The sequence below is a fragment of the Hirundo rustica genome, chromosome 8 (genome assembly GCF_015227805.2).
Source record: "Hirundo rustica isolate bHirRus1 chromosome 8, bHirRus1.pri.v3, whole genome shotgun sequence".
Taxonomy (NCBI): domain Eukaryota; kingdom Metazoa; phylum Chordata; class Aves; order Passeriformes; family Hirundinidae; genus Hirundo; species Hirundo rustica.
Genome location: NC_053457.1, coordinates 9743703 through 9760628, shown reverse-complemented (window position 1 = coordinate 9760628; position 16926 = coordinate 9743703). Strand labels below are relative to the sequence as shown.

Sequence of the window (16926 nt, the reverse complement as noted above, 5' to 3'; positions counted from 1 at the left end):
GGTCTCTGGAGAGTTTGTGCTTTGCTTGCAGCAGTGATAAAGCTCAGGCTGCTCTGTCTTGAGAGCTGCTGTGCCTTCTGCCTACTAGCTTCATCGAGAATGTGCTTACATGTGTTTAAATTGGCTGGCTTGTACTTCTAATTTGATGCATAAATGTGCTTTAAAAGACAAGAGAGAACCAGCTTCTCTCTGAAAGCTCCAAAAGACCTGTAGATACCCTTGGGAAAGAGAGATAAGACCTTACTTTTGAGAAGACCAAACGTGGTTGCTTTGTCACACAGCTTCTAGTGCTTCTTTGGGCTAACTCCCAGAATACCTTGACAAATAGCTGTAAGTACCTCAAGACCCTCTCTTCTGAAACCACTTTTAGAAGTTCCATTGGAACGTGGTGGCTTGATATTTGCTTAATGCAAACTGCTGCTGCCCATGGCAGCAGAGCCACTCCTCAGGGAGGCTTTGGCAGAGGCAGTCACAGAGAAGGGCACAAACAGCACTGACACTTCAGTGCTGCAGTGCTGGGTGTGCTTTCAGCTTTATATAAAGGCAAGAGGACCAGAGTTCACATCAGAGCACAGCCAGATCTTTGTGCCAGAGCTCAGTACTAAATGGCTACCAGGCTGGCCCTGTTCTGTGGCACTGCAGAGGAGACTATTGCTCCTCATCACTTACTCTGATCTCCTCGAGAAGCAGAAGGAATCTGGTCTCCCATGTGCAGTCCCAAGCATCTACACTCCCACAGTCATCTCTCAGGTTGAGCAGGATGATCAGTGACAAAACAGGGGAATTGAAACTTCCCTATGTTTGATTCTGGATGGTTTCACTCGGGTTTATGTGCTGCAAAAATGGACAGGTTGCTATTAGATCCTCCCTGTCCTCACATAAAGTTTGGCGTCATGGGCAGGATGCTTTTCTTGGCAGCAGCTGGTGTCTGATCCATGCAATGCCACAGACAGCAGCTTTAATAAACCTCCAGAAACTGTAGTCTTTGACCCTGCTGAGATTGCAAGTGGTTGGCAAAGTAGTATGTGTTAGTTATATTCCCAGACATCTGTAGGCAAGGGACATGCAACATTTGGGAACACTGAAAAGACATGATAGATTCTCTGTGGGGCTGTAGAAAGAGAAATTGCAGTTCTGCAGCTGTGTGAACACATCAAATTCATTACCATTCTCATATCATCCTTAACTTGACCTTCTTTTCCCTTGTCCAGTTTTACTTATTTATAGATAGTCATAACTTGTGTACCAAGATATCATAAAACCAGCAAGTACTATTTCTGCATGAATGCTTGAAAGTACCTGCAGATTCCCAGATCCTATTTATTGCTGCAGGACATGAGACCCCTCAGGGTAAGAGGGCCGCTTTCAGTGCAAGATTTAAGAAGAATGGAAGTTATAAAGTGAAATAGCAGTTGGTGTTTGTGGTTTGGCAGGGCAGGTGGATAATTAGCTCTTTGCATGTGTACATACAAAATGTGCGTGTGCTCCTAATCAAGGTCTTAAGGCAGGAGTGGGATGCTATTTCAGGTTGTTTGTTTCATCTTACCTCCTAATCCCTGTAAGCCTCATAGTGGGGACAGAGTGGGGCTGGGAGCAGCTGCTGGCAGCCGGGGATTGAAGCATACTCAGAAGCCCTAAGTTCATTACCTTCTCAAAGCCCAAACATCATCAGTGTTCTGTAGATCTCTGCATGATCTCCTCGCATTTCCGTTTTTTCCCTTGCCCCCAAGAAGGCACTCCTCCCTTGAAAAGCCAGTTTGCAGTGGCAGTTCTTTGATCAAAGTTACAGCTGCCAGCTACTCACCTCTGGGTGACTGATCCCTTCAGATCCCTCCATCCTTCAAGCTTGCCCTGTTCCTGCACACTCCAGGTCTCCTTTCTTCCTATCATTCACAGCTGACTGTGGAGAGCCTTCTTGTCCCCTGTGGTACCTATCATTCTTTCCTTGTTTCTGTCGCCCTGGTCCACCTCTAGGAATGCTGGGAGCTACTAGAACAGAAGTGTTAAACACAGCCTGCCTTCTGCACCCCTGCAGCAGTGCCAGCAGTGCACACAGCAAAGCCCCCTGCAAAGCTGAGCACAGAGAGGCTCTGAGGACTCACAGGTGTTACAGCCTTCAATTTTGTTTTGATTCTTCTGACAGAAACTGCAGATACATCAGAAAATTGCACTCAGATGGCTTCTCCTTGGAGCTGGTCGCTGTGGGTGCCAGGGGACATATTGCTGCTGTCCATGGGGTGAAAGTCCAGGCCCATGCTGAGCACTTGTTGCCATATCCCATCTCTCCGTGACAGGCACTGGCAGCTGCAGGGCATGGCTTTTGGGCTGCTGATGTCTCTCCTTTGCCAGCCAGCTGGAGCACCAGGGTGCAGGGAGGGAGCAGGAGTCCCATGGGCACGGTCCAGAAGGAGCAGTAGCAAGCAGGGGATGGGAAAGGAGCAGGCTTTGGGGTAGTCGTGCTGTGTGTCCATGATCTCCAGGAGCCTGAGCTCCCCTGTGCTTGGCGTGAGCTTGGTGTTAACTGTCCAGCTCCTTTCTTGCTGGGGAAATGGGCCCTTGGCTGAGACAGGTGGAGAGCAGGCAAAGTGGTATTTGCTGTGACATTGGGCACAGAGGTGCCTTGTCCTGGGAGCATGGCCATGCATGTCCCTCTCAGCATCTTGTTAACAGATGTCAGCTGTGGTGGCAAAGGACAATGGCAGGACTGAGCATGAATCCAAAATGTGCTTGGCTTGTTCAGCTGACAGGGAGGGGCTCTGACTGCTGAGTGTTGCACAGCAGAGAGGGAGAGCATGTCTTCAATGAGAAAGCAAAACCAGCCCCAGAGACCAGGGCAGAGACTGTGATTAAACTTGAGTCAAAAATTAACTAAAATGGAGCAATGGCATCAGGGGACAGCCATTCAGCCCAAGTGGCAGAGCAGGGAGCAAATGACTTTTAAGATGAAATAGGAAAACAGAGTGAAAAAGCCTGGCATTGCTCCTGGGTGGAAGCCACAGCAAGAAGCAGCAAGTAGCTCCCCAGGACTCTCCTGTCCCAGCCTGCTGCATCATCCCCTGGGTACTCAGATATCCAGCTCTTCTAACTCTGGCATTTGCCATATCCTCAAGTAAAGACTCTTCTCTTCCCATATTTTTATGACAGGCAGAGGATGTTTGCTTGGTATCCTCTGATAAGATTTCAGCTGTCTTTTTCATTTATTTCCTTTTCAGCAAGTAGAGGCAGCACACTGAGAGCAGATTTTTAATTGGCATTAACACTGTGTTGAGAAGTGTTCCTGGGGGTGTTAATGATATGGAGAGTACTGTGCAGTGAAATTACTATTTGGAAAAAATAAGCAAGTATAATGAGTTAGAAAATAAAGTCTGATCCACAATCTAATTTAAAAAGCATGCGAGTATTTTGTATTATGAAAAATGAAGTATCAGCTTTAGCTAAAAAACAAACAGTCCAGTGTAAAGATCAATGAAGTCCATCATTACTTGCTCAGAAAGTTCAGTAATCTCAGTCTGTACCAATATCAATGTTCCTTCTCACATCTAGCTGCAAGAAAGTTCCTGTCTTCCTTATAAGACAATTCTAAGGAATGAAGAAAAGAAAACTGTGGGATTTAAAGAACAAGCCCAGGTTCACATAAACTTTCAGTCTGTTGTTCTCTAGCCTTGTGCCCCCTGAGGAGTGGTTTGCATTTGTGTACAGTGTTGGGATTTCAGGGCAGCCACAGCAGAGACCTTGTGCCTGGTGGTTGCTCCAAGAGAGCCCAGGTGTGGTGTCCATCCTGTTACTTCACGCACAGAGGGCACTGCTCAGCTGCTGCTGCAGGCATCCACACAAGCTAGAAACAGGCAGGACAGCCAGCATTGTATCAAGTGCAAGGGACAGAGAAAGGTAGTAAGAAGGGTAGAAAACAACCGAGAAGTAGAGACAAGTAATGACCAAAAAAAAGGCTGCAGAAAAGCAATATATTTATAAGGATATCACTGAGATGATGACTACTGACACCTTAAATCTCCAATTGCACCCAGCTGTGATATTGAGACAAAGCTTTTGAAAAACAAAACTAAATGTGTCAGTGCTGGTGCTGCTGAACCCTCTACAGTTTTCAAATCTCTGTCTCTTATATAGATAGTTGTATCAGGAAGCAGGTGTCCTTTCAGGATCCTATTTTATGTCAGCCCCAGTTAATTCTTCTCCTTTCATTTCCTTGTGTTTAGAGAGTTTTTAGAGAGTGGTTACAGTCTGAAGTGTCTCATCATACCACTCATTGTCTTTCCCTAATAATTTTGAGGGATCACAGTTACAGATGTGTTGTTGTTTTCCATTCTGTTTTGTGGTAAAAGTACAAGAAAAATGTAAAAAAATGTTTTGTAGTTTTGTGAACTGTTTTGCAAGTCTTGATTATTTGTTGGCTGGCTGATGCAGCTCATAACAGGGTCTCTTGTTAGTGTTCCTGTGGGTGCATTGGTTTTTGCAATGTAACATTTTTCTGTACAAAGTTGCCCAAATATTGCCCTGGTAATCATCATATGAGAGTTTACTCCTAAGGGAGCACAGAATCCCCATGGTTTAGTATAATCTCTTGCTGTGAAAAGAAGACAGCCATGCTTTGCAAATATCATGGCTGATGGCTGGATGTCCCATGTCCAGTACGGCCTCTGAGCAACTTCACAGTTTGCATGCTAAGGAAGAAGCAAATGAGGTCCAAAAGGTTGAAAAAGTGAGGAAACCTTTGAGAAGCTGACTTGTCAGTGGTGTGGGCAAAGCTCTAGAATTAAAGACAAGCTTATGGATCTGGTCAGTGATCTATGCTACTGAAGAGATGAGAAAAAGATTGTCACTTTTGAGTACTGAATTAAAAATCTGCCAAACTCAAGACCACCAGAGTAGTTCCAAACTGAGAGTCTTAGTGTTCCTCCTTAACTTTATGCTAACTTTCTCAGCAGGGATCCTTCCATCCTGTATTTGGGTTGCATGCATGAGCAAAACTCGCTAGTAACCAGTGAATCACTTGGCTAATAGTCTTTCCAGTGCACAGGCTTTGTTAGATGTAAAGCACAGTTTCTGTGCTTAACCTCTACAACCTGAATATCTCAGGTAACTTACCCAAGGCACAATGGATTGGAAGGAGACAACAGCAGTGGTTTATATTTCAGGCTCAGTTACCTGGTGTTTGTAAACTGCTTGAGGTTATTTGGATGAAGGTGTTAAAGCACAGTAGAATGACAGACGTGTACATTTTAAAAATTATACTAATAAACACTCTCACCATGCTTTGAAAATATGGTTGTTATAACTCCCTCAGGAATTATCATTTATAATAAACTAAGTCAGTTTAGTGGAAAAACGGGCACCAACTTCTCAAAGTTTAAAAATAGAAATAACATTCTTTCTCCAGCTTCTGAAGGAAAAACATTGATGAGTTTGAAAAATTTAATAATTGGTATGAGTGTGAGTGGGTATCTCAAGTCCAAAGCATTTAATGAGAGAGAGCTAATGAGTGGGAGTGAAGTAGAAAAGAAGACTTTAGCATTGATTAATTCTGAAAGTGGGAAAGTATGAAAATGTCCTTGCACCTCCCAAGTTCCAGAGCTCAGATCCAGTCCTGCGGGCGCTCTCCCTGAAGGGATATTGCTATATTCTCTGCATGCTAGTTTGCAGTTCTGGTGCTCCTACAAAGAAGAGGTCTGTGAGGGCCTTTTGGTACTGCTGAGATTGTCACCCAGCTGTACAACACCATCACTTCTGGCTCACCTGGGCTGAGAGCTGGCGGAGAGCTTGTCACCCATGTAAACCCTTGGATATGGACAGTATTGACCTGGGTACAGCTCCACAGGAAAGGGCCTAAAATGACAGAAACCAGCACTGCTGAACTCAATTAACCAGCTGGCCAAAAAACTGCCATCAGGACTATTGAACTGTCTGCTTATCCATATTTCCCATTAAGTGGGTTTGACTGACAAAACCTTTTCCTGCTGCAGGGTAGCCAGGTTCCTAAGGAACAGACCAGAGAAACACTCACTGATTGAAGTAATCACAGGAAAATGCTGTTGAATATCAATTTTTCAGGTACCCATGTGTACACTCTGAATGGAACTGATCCAGAAGGAGATCCCGTGACATATGACCTGACCTATGAAGCCGGATCAAGACGCTACTTTTCTGTTGACAAGAATCTTGGAAATGTTACTTTGATCGAGGAGCTTGACAGAGAGGTACAATCAAATGGCACCACTCCAGGTGTTTGTGGAATTTCTTTCCATTGAATTTGATCTGAGGCTTTGAGAGACAAGGCCCGTTTATTAGCCTCTGAAGCATGCAATATACTTTGCAATTCTAAGACACTATACTTCACCCTTTGTGCTGCATTCCGATTGATTTGTGCCACTGACATTGCTATCATATTTTTTAGCTGCTGTCTGTCCAACTTTTTTCAAAAGAGAAGTTTATTCTTTATTTCTATCTTCCCTCACCCACATCCCATCAAGAGTTTAGGGGTAGGTACAGTCATCACATTCTCAGACAGGGGACTCTCCTGTCATTAGGAAGAAGTAGAGATTTGTGTAAGCAGTGTTTCAGGACACTCCTCTAGTGCATCATAGCCCTTCAGCCAATGTAGCTGTGCTGATTAAATATGCCTAAAGGCAGCCTTATTCTGGGAACACAGGCATTGAACCCTTCATGTCTTCTCACTGGGAAGCTTACACAGTATTTGGTAAACCCTTTAAAATTCTGGACACTAAGAAGAATTTTGAACCAAAGTGCCATTTTAGGGAACATTTCTTGAAATAGATGACTGATTTTTATGAGCACTTTAAGAGGCAACAGGGATTACCAACTGTCGCCAAGAGCAACCATCTCCTGACAATAGCCACAGAAGGTTCAAAGAGCTGGAGCTTCCAAGGAGTCTTCCTGGCCTCTGCTGGGATTGCTTTGTGGTGTTAGCTGTTACTTTCATCTTCCTGCCTAGACAGGTTTAAATCTGCAGTCCCTTTTCCAATCAGGACAAACACCATCTCTCTAACAAAAGAATTTTCTTCATTTACAGAAGGAAGATGAGATTGAAGTTATTGTCAGTATTTCAGATGGCCTGAGTAGAGTAAGTATTTAATTATGTTGTAGCTTGTCAAACTGTCTGTTCTCACATACCTACTCCTATTAAATTACCTTAAAGGGACCATCTCATCTGATCAGAAAGCATAATCTCATTAGTCTTACCTCCTGTTCCAAAAGCCACTGAACTCACAGCTACTCAAGTCTCACTTCATCTCCTCGCTCAGCTATTTGAGGATAATTATAATGTAGTGTGAGCTGAAATACTGACTTAGCAGCCTGCAGAATTGCAGCAGCTTCCTATGAAGTTTCACTGCCAGCACAGTTGGATTCGTGCCTAAGATCTGGAGGCTTTTTGGAGAAATGTGTGACATTATAGGAACTAGTGTTGGGCGCCCAAGAGCTGCCTGTCCCCACCCCCACAGTGTTTCTCTAGCATGACGTTAAGAAGATTTGCTTAGACTAAGGTGGTGGAGGTTTTCTTGTCTACTGCTAGATAAAGCTTTGTTCACATCTAATTATTGTCTGAGGCACTGAGCATCCAGTCCTATTTCCCCAGATTTTCTTGGCATTTTCAATTTATGGGCTGATGCTGTCACAGCTATGATAGCAATCTGCCAGTAGGAGGATGTGGGCTTCATCACTAGAGCTACCACAAAAGTGGGACCCTCTTCTTATCCACAAGACTGGATAAATCCAGAGATCTTCCCCATCTCAAAGAAATTAATTGAGATTATTGCAAGAAATGTTTGAGAGGTTCCAGCATCCTGCAGGCACAACTGCCCTGGAAACCTCTGTAAACAGGAAATAATAGGATTCATAAATAATGGGAGTCATAATATACTCTTCATATTCTACTTCAGGTTTCTGAAAAAGTCAGGATCCTTGTAATGGATGCCAATGATGAGAGCCCAGAGTTCATCAACACACCTTACATAGTCGAAGTCCCAGAGGTTGGTGAAGTTCGTTTACATACTGGAAATATACTTCTATAGGATGTAAACAGGGGTTAATATGTTTTCAATAAATTAACAAGTTGTGCAGGACAGACTTGCATTATTTTGGTTTAGGGTTTGGGTAGATATTTTATTATTCATTGCAAACTTGGGGAATAAGTCTGTAGGTACTTAAGGTGTGCTATTTTTGGGGTAAGTTCCAAGATGTGAGTCAATGTGAGTTTTTAGAATGGACTATAGTGGGAATAGGACACACCCAATCTTAGCTAAAATGTTCTGTTATTTTTATTTCACAAAGTGTTTCTTTCTTCTTGTTTTCCAGTTTTAACCTCTTCCCTCTTTCCTTTCTTCTCTTCAGTTCCCTCAGTGCTTTTACATTGTTTCTACCAGTACTCTCTCTTTCTGCCTCCCTGCATGCTCATTTTTCATTTCTTTTAACTCACCTGATTTTCTGCTTCTGTGTGATTCTGCTAACTCTTTCTGGTCACAGAACACTCCCTCCAGCAGCAGTATCTTTAAGATTGAGGCAATAGACAGAGACACAGGTTCCGGAGGAAGTATCACCTACTTCTTGCAGGTAAAGTATTGTTTGTACCTTCACAAATCATCTCTTATTTACTGATATTTCAGAAAGCAGATTTTAAAAATATTTTGGGGGTTGAGTGTACTGCTAGCGCCTCTAGGAGCAATTTTGTACCATGCACAAGAAACCAAGCATTGGCAGAAAGGATGTTTTGTGATTGCAAGCAGCCAAGGGTGGTCCAGCAGGCAGTAAGGGGAGCTGGAGTTGCCACTGAAACTCCTACACTTCTCTTGCAAGCAGGACCCCTCATGGCAGGGCTCTTACTGGCCCTTCCTTTGGAGTGACAAGGAGAGCAAGATTAGCTGGTATTCTTGTATGCTTATGGTATTTCTAAAGCATGAAATAGCTTTCTTTAGGGAGCAAAACACACTGGAAACATAAATTTGCCCTTTAGGGTAGCAGGCTGGTGCATAATGCATAGCAGATCACAGTGTGAAATGAGAGGTACTGAACCTTCCCCCTGACAAAGCAGTGACTGCCTGAAACCACCCTTTCAGCTGCTGCCCACTGGTGAAGAACTGAAAGGGCTCCAGATTTAAAGCTGAGCATTACAGATCTTCTGTATGCCACAAGGGCAATTTTTTGCATTATGTCCTTCAAATTACTTCTTCCTACAGGCAGTTTCATTCAGGCTATCCCCTTATTCAAGAGGAAACATGGAAAAAAGCAAATAAAAAACCAAAGCAGACTTGTTGTAATATTGAATTTTGGATACAAATATGGACACAAGTTAGAAGATATTTACATAGCTAATTTACTAAAGCTAATCCTGTTAAGGGTTTGAGCATACTGTGAAAGAATACCTTGAGTGCCATTTTGAAATTTAGCTTTGATTTCATAAATTGTGATCCATGTGCAGGATTCAATTTTGCACAGGGCTTTTTTCCAAGAGCTGATAGTCTATGAACCAAGGGACAGCAATTTCAAATTTCTATTATGTGCCAAAAAGGATAATAAATAAGTGTATTTGATGAAAAAATCTTGCCATGTCTTTGGGCACAAAAGACTCTTGAGAATTCTCAAGTTGCACAGAAAAATCTTCTCCACAAGTGTGATATAGGCAGGTGGTGATGTCTGCTGAAATGGCCAAGATTATCTGACAGTGGCCATTGTGTCTGGATACAGGAACAGAGGATACAGGTACAGATATCTCCAGTTCAGAAGAATGGAGGGAAGCATTTTTTAGGCCTCTTTTAAAATCAGATGTCCTTTGGATTTTGTTTGTACATCACAAAAATCACCAGACCACCGCTGTGTTTGACAAAAATCTATACATACAACCTTCCTGCTTTTTTTAAAAACCAGTAGAGCTTTGAAACACTAAGAGATAGCACCATTTCTTTTTTCTCCTTTTCCCTTCATGTGTTTTTCTTTTAAGTCTCCCTGCCTCTTTCCATGCAATTAACTGAGTTAACCAAAGTTTAACTTTTCACAATGAAATACTAAAAGATTAAAAATGTCTACATTACAAGTAACTAATTTATTCTGAATAATGAGAGACTTGTGGTTGATTCATGAATTGTTCATAAACACACAGAGGTGAAATTCATCAAGTACATTATTCACCCAAACAGTATCATTATTCTAGTCTTCTCCCTTAGCAGATGAAATAAAAGATGAATCCCTATGGCACTCCTGTCTCCATATGTGTAAGCTCTGGCTGTTTCTTCTTTTCTTTCCTCTAGAACATCCATGCTAGTAAGTTTACCATAGACCGTCACAGTGGTGTCCTGCGCATCAAACCAGGGGTCACCCTGGACTACGAGAAATCAAGAACGCATTTTGTCATTGTGGTAGCCAAGGTAAAAGGCTTCTGTGTGAGACCAGAGGAGGTGGGGTGCTGTGTTTGAGTGGGACGAGTTAGTTTGGATACAAGTGCTGCTGAAACATGAAGGCAGCAGAGTTACTCCTGCTGTAACATCTGGAGGCATGGGGGGGTAACATGGAAAGGCGAGGGGGAAAACGTAGCAGGTGTCTGCTGCTGAACAACAGCTGGAGGGTTTGGGAGGGGGTTTCCTCATATTTCTTTCATGTCACCTGTGTCTTGAGACTCACCTAGAAGTGAAGGGTTGGCGTATCCAGCCATGGCTTCAAGAAGCATCAGCCTGTGAGCTCAGGGCTCCTCATGCTGCCCAGGGCACAGCCCTGTCACTATAAGGACAAACCCCTGGCAGGCATACAGCAACAGCCATTGCCCACAGTAAGACACAGGGCACAGCTAGACACAGCACAGCTGATGGATTTCTTTTCTGGAAATACCTGTGGATGTTTGGTTTTTTGACTTCTCTGCTGCCTCATGGCAGGAGCTTATTTAAATCCTGCAAATATTGCTGCACATCCCCTCTTGCCACTGTCTTTCACAGCAGTACTGTGCCTGTGACTTGGCTGAGGATTCATAACAGCATTAAAAGTTTATAGATTCTGTAGTCTCTCACAATCCTTTTGGGACCTGTCACACAGACAGACTCACATGCGTGGAAAGAGGGCAATTTTTCTGTAACTTATGAGAACTTTGAGTTGCTCTTTTTTTTTTCTTTTTTTTTTTTTTTTCAATGTATAGAGTTTTTCATGTATTTTTAGCCAAGGTTCATTTGAGGAGAAGTAACAAAATTTGGCTTAAATTCTGCCTTTGGGGCAGTAAGGAAGAAAAAAAAAAATCAGTTTATCTTTTCAAAAAAATTGGAATTTTTAGAATTGGCACTGCAGACATGTTGAACAATTCACACTCTTACACACCAGCATGACTACTGACCTACAGCTGGTGCTCTGAGACTGAGGGTGTTAAAAGCTTCTGAAATAGTGAGTTGTCTTCCTAATTGGCTCTGCTGTTCAGTCGTGGAGAGTTGATTGTAGCCACATCCCCAGGGACTGTTTATACAGTGTGGCTGTCTCACAGGTTTGGGCTGCACAGCTCCTTCTGTGCTTGCACTTTATCATATAGGAGTTCCTAGGAGACTCTGAGCATGTACACTGTTTATTTCCCTCTAGAGATGCACTACCTTGCTACTGTGAACTGTCTTGTGTTCATGACAGGACTCTGTGGGAGGAAAAGTTGTAGACTTTGGTCACTAATTTTTTGTATCAGTTTCTAGTGTTCTTTTTTTCCTGAAAAAAACCTCGAATTCCCTTTCCCCTCTCTAAAGATCATTTATGACTGCATATATTGGTTCAATCACTTTTAATATAAGAAATTACTTATGAGGCACCACAAGCTGTCTTCCTAATCAGAGAGAGAGCAGGACAAATGAAAAAGAGAAGGGAACAGGGCAGCACAGATTAATCGGTATGTTCAGAGAGAAAAAGGATTTCTGAAACTGTGCTTCTGAAGGCTCATGAGGTCCATGCAATTCCTAAGCTGATTTGCAGGCATGCTTCAGCAGAGGCATCTGACAATGACTTATTTTCTAGGATGGAGGTGGGAAGCTCAGGGGAGACAACAAAGTGTTTTCAGCCACAACAACAGTTACTATCAACGTGGAGGATGTTCAGGACACTCCTCCTATGTTCATCGGAACTCCCTACTATGGATATGTCTATGAGGACACGCTCGCAGTAAGTTCTGGTTTTCATCTATGGGAGAACAGTGCAGCCTTTCCCATCTCAGTCCAGATGACCATAAGGTTTTTAGCACAGGCTTTACTGGAAACAGGACTTGAACTCTGATTTGACTTCTAGGTGAAATGAGCTGACAAAATCTCAGGCTTGTTCGTACTTACATCTACTGCAAATTTGCCGTGCAAGGCTTCCTGTTGTTTTCATTACAGTCAAAAAGGATTCTGCCCATTTACAGTGGTCTAAACCCAGACAGTGACTAAGAGTTCTTTTGTAGCTCAGACCTCCAGAGGCACTTGGCTGGAGGCCTAAGCAGGCTGCCAGTCACCTCACCTGAACTTAAAAACCTTAATGTGGATGTTCAGATCAGTCTGCTACCAACAGTTGGTTGTACAAGGTGCAGACAGAATTTATGCCCAGATACTCCAGACTCTGTGTGGTATCATGGATATCACCTGGGGAGAAGCAACCCTGACATCCCCAAAATGCAGGAGTCTTTCTGCTCAGTGATGGCCGGTTAGGCAGAATGGGCGAGGAAGGTCTCCTAGGCCTAAACTCAACCAGATTATCAGTCAAACAGAGGCATAATTAGGAGAACCAGTTGTTTTCAGCCACATATTCTTGAAGCTGCAAACTAGTGAGTTTTCTCCATATCTAAGCAGTGACATGATTGTGTATGGATCAGCTTTCACCCTGATACATAAGATTTAATTAAACTTTTCTTCATTTATAGGACAAGAAATGCTATCTACCCAACATTAGGTTATTGATCAGTTTTGTTGTGTGATTGCACTTTGTTCATCAGACCTTCCCTTGCGTTTCAGGAAAGATTGTGTCTTACCTTTCTCCAGAAATGCACCCTGCATGACTATACACTGCAGTTCACTGCAGAAGCTGCTACATTTCAGCAGGGCAGAGAAGTAATGCTCATGTACTCTGCAGGTGTTTAGAATAAACGATATTATGTATATTGATTTATTCTGCATAGTTACATATAGATCTTGAAATAACTATCAGGTGCACACAGGAGTTAGTGTTTACTATGGAAATATGAATCAATAAATGTTAATTACATGCAGCTTGAGCTTATAACTTACACCATTATGATATAATGATGGAAGCACGAATCAGTCCTTCCTAGTGTGGGTTTTGCCATTAGAATGAACTCCACAGAGAAAGAAGCAATAGCCGATTTTAGTGGTGTTTGCACAGTTGGTGTTAATTTTGTAAACTTGCTTCTTTTCTCCTTGGTGGAGTTGTCAGGATTTACAAGTGCTCTGTCACCTTCAAAGGGACTGCACTGCATTTTGCCCAGTAGGCAGATTTTATTGCTGCTTCCAGCATAAACGATAATAAATACAGTTCTGTATTTCCAGTTACTCTAACAGAGCCTTGCTCTTGTTTGAAAAAATCACTCAAGGGTTGTCATGAAAATGTTCCTTATTGCCATTTGTGATTCACTGACAGTTACTTCAATGTTCCCTGGTTCTGCAGCCTCAAACAGTAACACTTCAGTTCAGAGGTCCAAATTGCACAGCTCATGGCCACTTGGGTGAGCATTTTAATGTGACACTCATCATTCCTCAGAGCTAATAGGAACAGTCACATGAGCAAATGGTCCCCAGTACACAAATTCTGTACGTATGGCCCACAGCCATGTTACTTGTGCAGAAAGACAGACAGTGAAGGTTTAAGGGCAGTTAAATCACCATCATTTTCATCACAATTTTATGCCCCAGATGTTCTGTGGGCCAAGTTGCTCTGTGATCTCTGTTTATTCCTATTGCCTGTGTGAGCTTAATTAGGAAGGACCAAAGTGACGCAACGACTCCTTGGCAGCCACCTGTGTCTCAGCACACTGTGTGGCCATGGGGCACAGGAGCCTACACAGATGCGGCCGGAGGGAATCTTGGTAGTACCCCAAACTAAACTTTGGGTTTCGGATTGGCTGCTCCAGATCCTCTGTCCCCATCTGTGGCTCCAGGCAGGTGTCCTTGGCCATGGCTTCCAACCATTCCTGCGATCAGCCAGCCCCCAGGGCTGAGCACCCATGGCTGTGCAGCCGTTTCACTCCCAGAGCAGTGGGCACTGGCCCTTTTTGTGTTCCCCATCTGGCACAAGCAGTCGTACCCACTCTGCCCCCAGCACTTCACTGCAGAAAGACTTACAGGAGGTCAGTTTAATAATGTGCAGTTGCAATCTCGCTGCTCTGATCTCGGCATGCAGACTGTGATTTCCCATTTCTCCCCAGGGCTCTGAGGTCCTTACTGTTGTTGCTCTTGATGGAGACAGAGGAAAGCCTAACAGTATTCATTACTGCATCGTGAATGGTGAGTAGGCTTGTCTTCTATGAAATTTAAAGGGCACTCAAAACTACATCTGGCATTAAATTAGAACAGAATATGCTAAAGTTTAAGAAACCTGAGACAAAATCTCGGGAAATAATGTCAGGTATCTCAAACAACTTCAGGGCCCTGTCTGGCAGAGAATAGCCAAGATTCAGTTCAGTGAGTTTTGGTAACCTCTTCACAGAACTGCACTTGGAGCTGTTAATGTTGCTGATTTGTTAGGCATCAGTAGCCTTCTTGTCATTTCAGAAAGTGTAAAGGGAGATGCATTCACTCTTCTGAGCCTCTTTGTCACTTAATCTGGGAGGTGAGATAATTCATTGGGAGACCCAGACATAGCATTTGGAGGGATATTTTTATTAATACAGTGGTGGAAGTGGCTAAACAGTCAAACCCCTGATTTCTTGGAAGAAATTATATTTACCAGTGAAGAGACATGGGCTGTACACCGAATTGGAAGAAAACAGATGTTATCAGAAGATTAATGCTTTCCATCAGCTATTCTGAGCGTGTCTATCACACGTCTTTTAATAGCATGAATGTGAAGCTTAGCTGAATTGATGATTCATTAGGTGGTGAAGATAACAGCTTAGAGCAACTAAACTCCAGGCTACAGCTCTGAGGATTTGGGGTTTTATACTCTCTCCCTTCCAAAACAAGGCTTCCATAGCAACTGGGCACCCCAACTCACAGGTGTGAAAGATCCCAAAACTTCCTAAGAGGAATCTGAGGTGGAGTTGAAGAGCTATGGGGTAAGTGCTTCGTTGTGTTAAGTAATCCAAACAGCCAGAAGAGAGAGAGACAGCTGAGTTTTTGTGTTGGTGTGGGATGAGACCCATGCTGAGGTTCCTTCTTAATGGGAGGGAATAAATAGGTAAAAGAAAGGTAGAAACATTGAGGAAAAAAGGGTTGCAGAAGACAACAGATCAAAAATGGAAAAGGTAAAAAGGTGTAAAATGAGGAGCAAGAACAAGTAAGTGGGAGGAGAATATGCTAAACAAGGGAGAAATTTAGTAAGGAGAATGACTGAAGGCAGAAGAACCAGGAAAAAATGTCAAAGGGAAATAAAATTAGTGAGGAAAGATACTGGATTTCCAAAGAAAATAGAGAAAGACCAAAAGGGTTCTCTGGGATTAAAAAAAAAAAAGATAAGTGTTTAGGAAAGGGTGGGAAAGGAAGATGGAAGGGGATGACAGATAAGTAGAACAAAATATGACTTAGTGGGGAGCAGGCTTTTCTCATGCCCATTAACAAAGGGTTTTGTTTGTGTGAAATGGAAGAGGGGAAGGGAATATGCTTTTAGTGTACAGAAAGTTGAAAAACAGAGAACAAAAGATTGCAACAGGTTTCTGCCCCTGCACTTCAGACACTGGCATTATTCCAATAACTGCAGCTGGGATGTCAAAGGACAAGAAAACACTAACAGCCAATAGGGAATTGTTTGTTCTTAATGAGCATTTCTTATTCCGGGAGTGTGGAATAATAATAGGAAATGCTTCAGTCTTCTGAACATGCTGTATGGAGGAACACATACTGCTACACGTACTCCAGGTTGCCAATTTCCCCAGGATAACTAGACAGTATCATGAAGTATGGTGGTTTGAAACCACTATTGACTTAAGCTTCTTCTCACTCAGAATATATTTTGCAGGCCAGTGAATCTTAATAATTGGGTATTGTGAGTCAATATCTGTTCAATGTTGTGTCTAGAGTGCTTTAATGAAGTTGCAGTTATTGAAGGTATTAGTAAAAGAGGATACTATTGGATGGTTTAAAAATCATCACTGGAAATGAGTTTGAGAAAAAGAAAAATGACTGGGCTTTCAGGTCATCGTCCTTTATTTCTGAAGGCTTGATCTCCTACATTTAAAGGGATTTCCTCTCTTTTCCTTTCAATGGTAGACTGCCACAAAGCACAGGATGTGGCCAGTGCTGTACATGAGGTAGGATCAGGGCTGCCCTTCCGGGGCACCAGCCTGCCTTGGGCTGTGATGTGAGATGGTTCCTGACATCCTGGTGAGACTCTGATGCCTCACTGCAAGCTGGAATTTGCTTCAGCACAAATACAGCAATCTCAATAAACTGCTGCCTGGAGCTGGTATTCTCTCTAGATCAATGGAAGTAGCACTAGCAAAGTCAGCCTGCAGCCCTGTCCTGCCTCTGTCAGACTGCCTCAGCTCAGAAACCTTGGGGTTTACCCCAGATACTCCTAAAAACCCTTTTTGTTCAGGACAGCCTTGCAACAGGCTGAAAGGTTTTTTGACAACTCAGTGTTTAGGACCAGAAGATGCTTCTCCAGAGATGCTGTCTGAGAGAAGCGACTGTGTCTTCTTTGAGGCAGATTGTCAGACTTCTCAGCTTAGCCGATATTAGTGAGAGAAATGTTCTTGTTTCTCAGAGACTTAATTAAGCATTTGCTAATTACAATGACAGATGT

The 16926-nt window shown here is 42.9% G+C and overlaps 1 protein-coding gene across 3 annotated transcripts in view; it reads left to right on the top strand.

Moving 5' to 3' along the window:
• CDHR1 (cadherin related family member 1) overlaps positions 1-16926 on the top strand; it is a 51669-nt gene that overhangs the window by 10099 nt on the left and 24644 nt on the right. For all 3 annotated transcript variants that reach the window (XM_040071443.2, XM_040071442.2, XM_058421559.1), the window contains 7 exons: positions 6067-6212; positions 7046-7096; positions 7914-8003; positions 8497-8583; positions 10275-10391; positions 11998-12141; positions 14393-14471. In XM_040071443.2, coding sequence (XP_039927377.1) covers positions 7941-8003; positions 8497-8583; positions 10275-10391; positions 11998-12141; positions 14393-14471 — 490 coding nt within the window. In that variant the 5' untranslated portion in view covers positions 6067-6212; positions 7046-7096; positions 7914-7940. The remainder of the gene's footprint in view (positions 1-6066; positions 6213-7045; positions 7097-7913; positions 8004-8496; positions 8584-10274; positions 10392-11997; positions 12142-14392; positions 14472-16926) is intronic.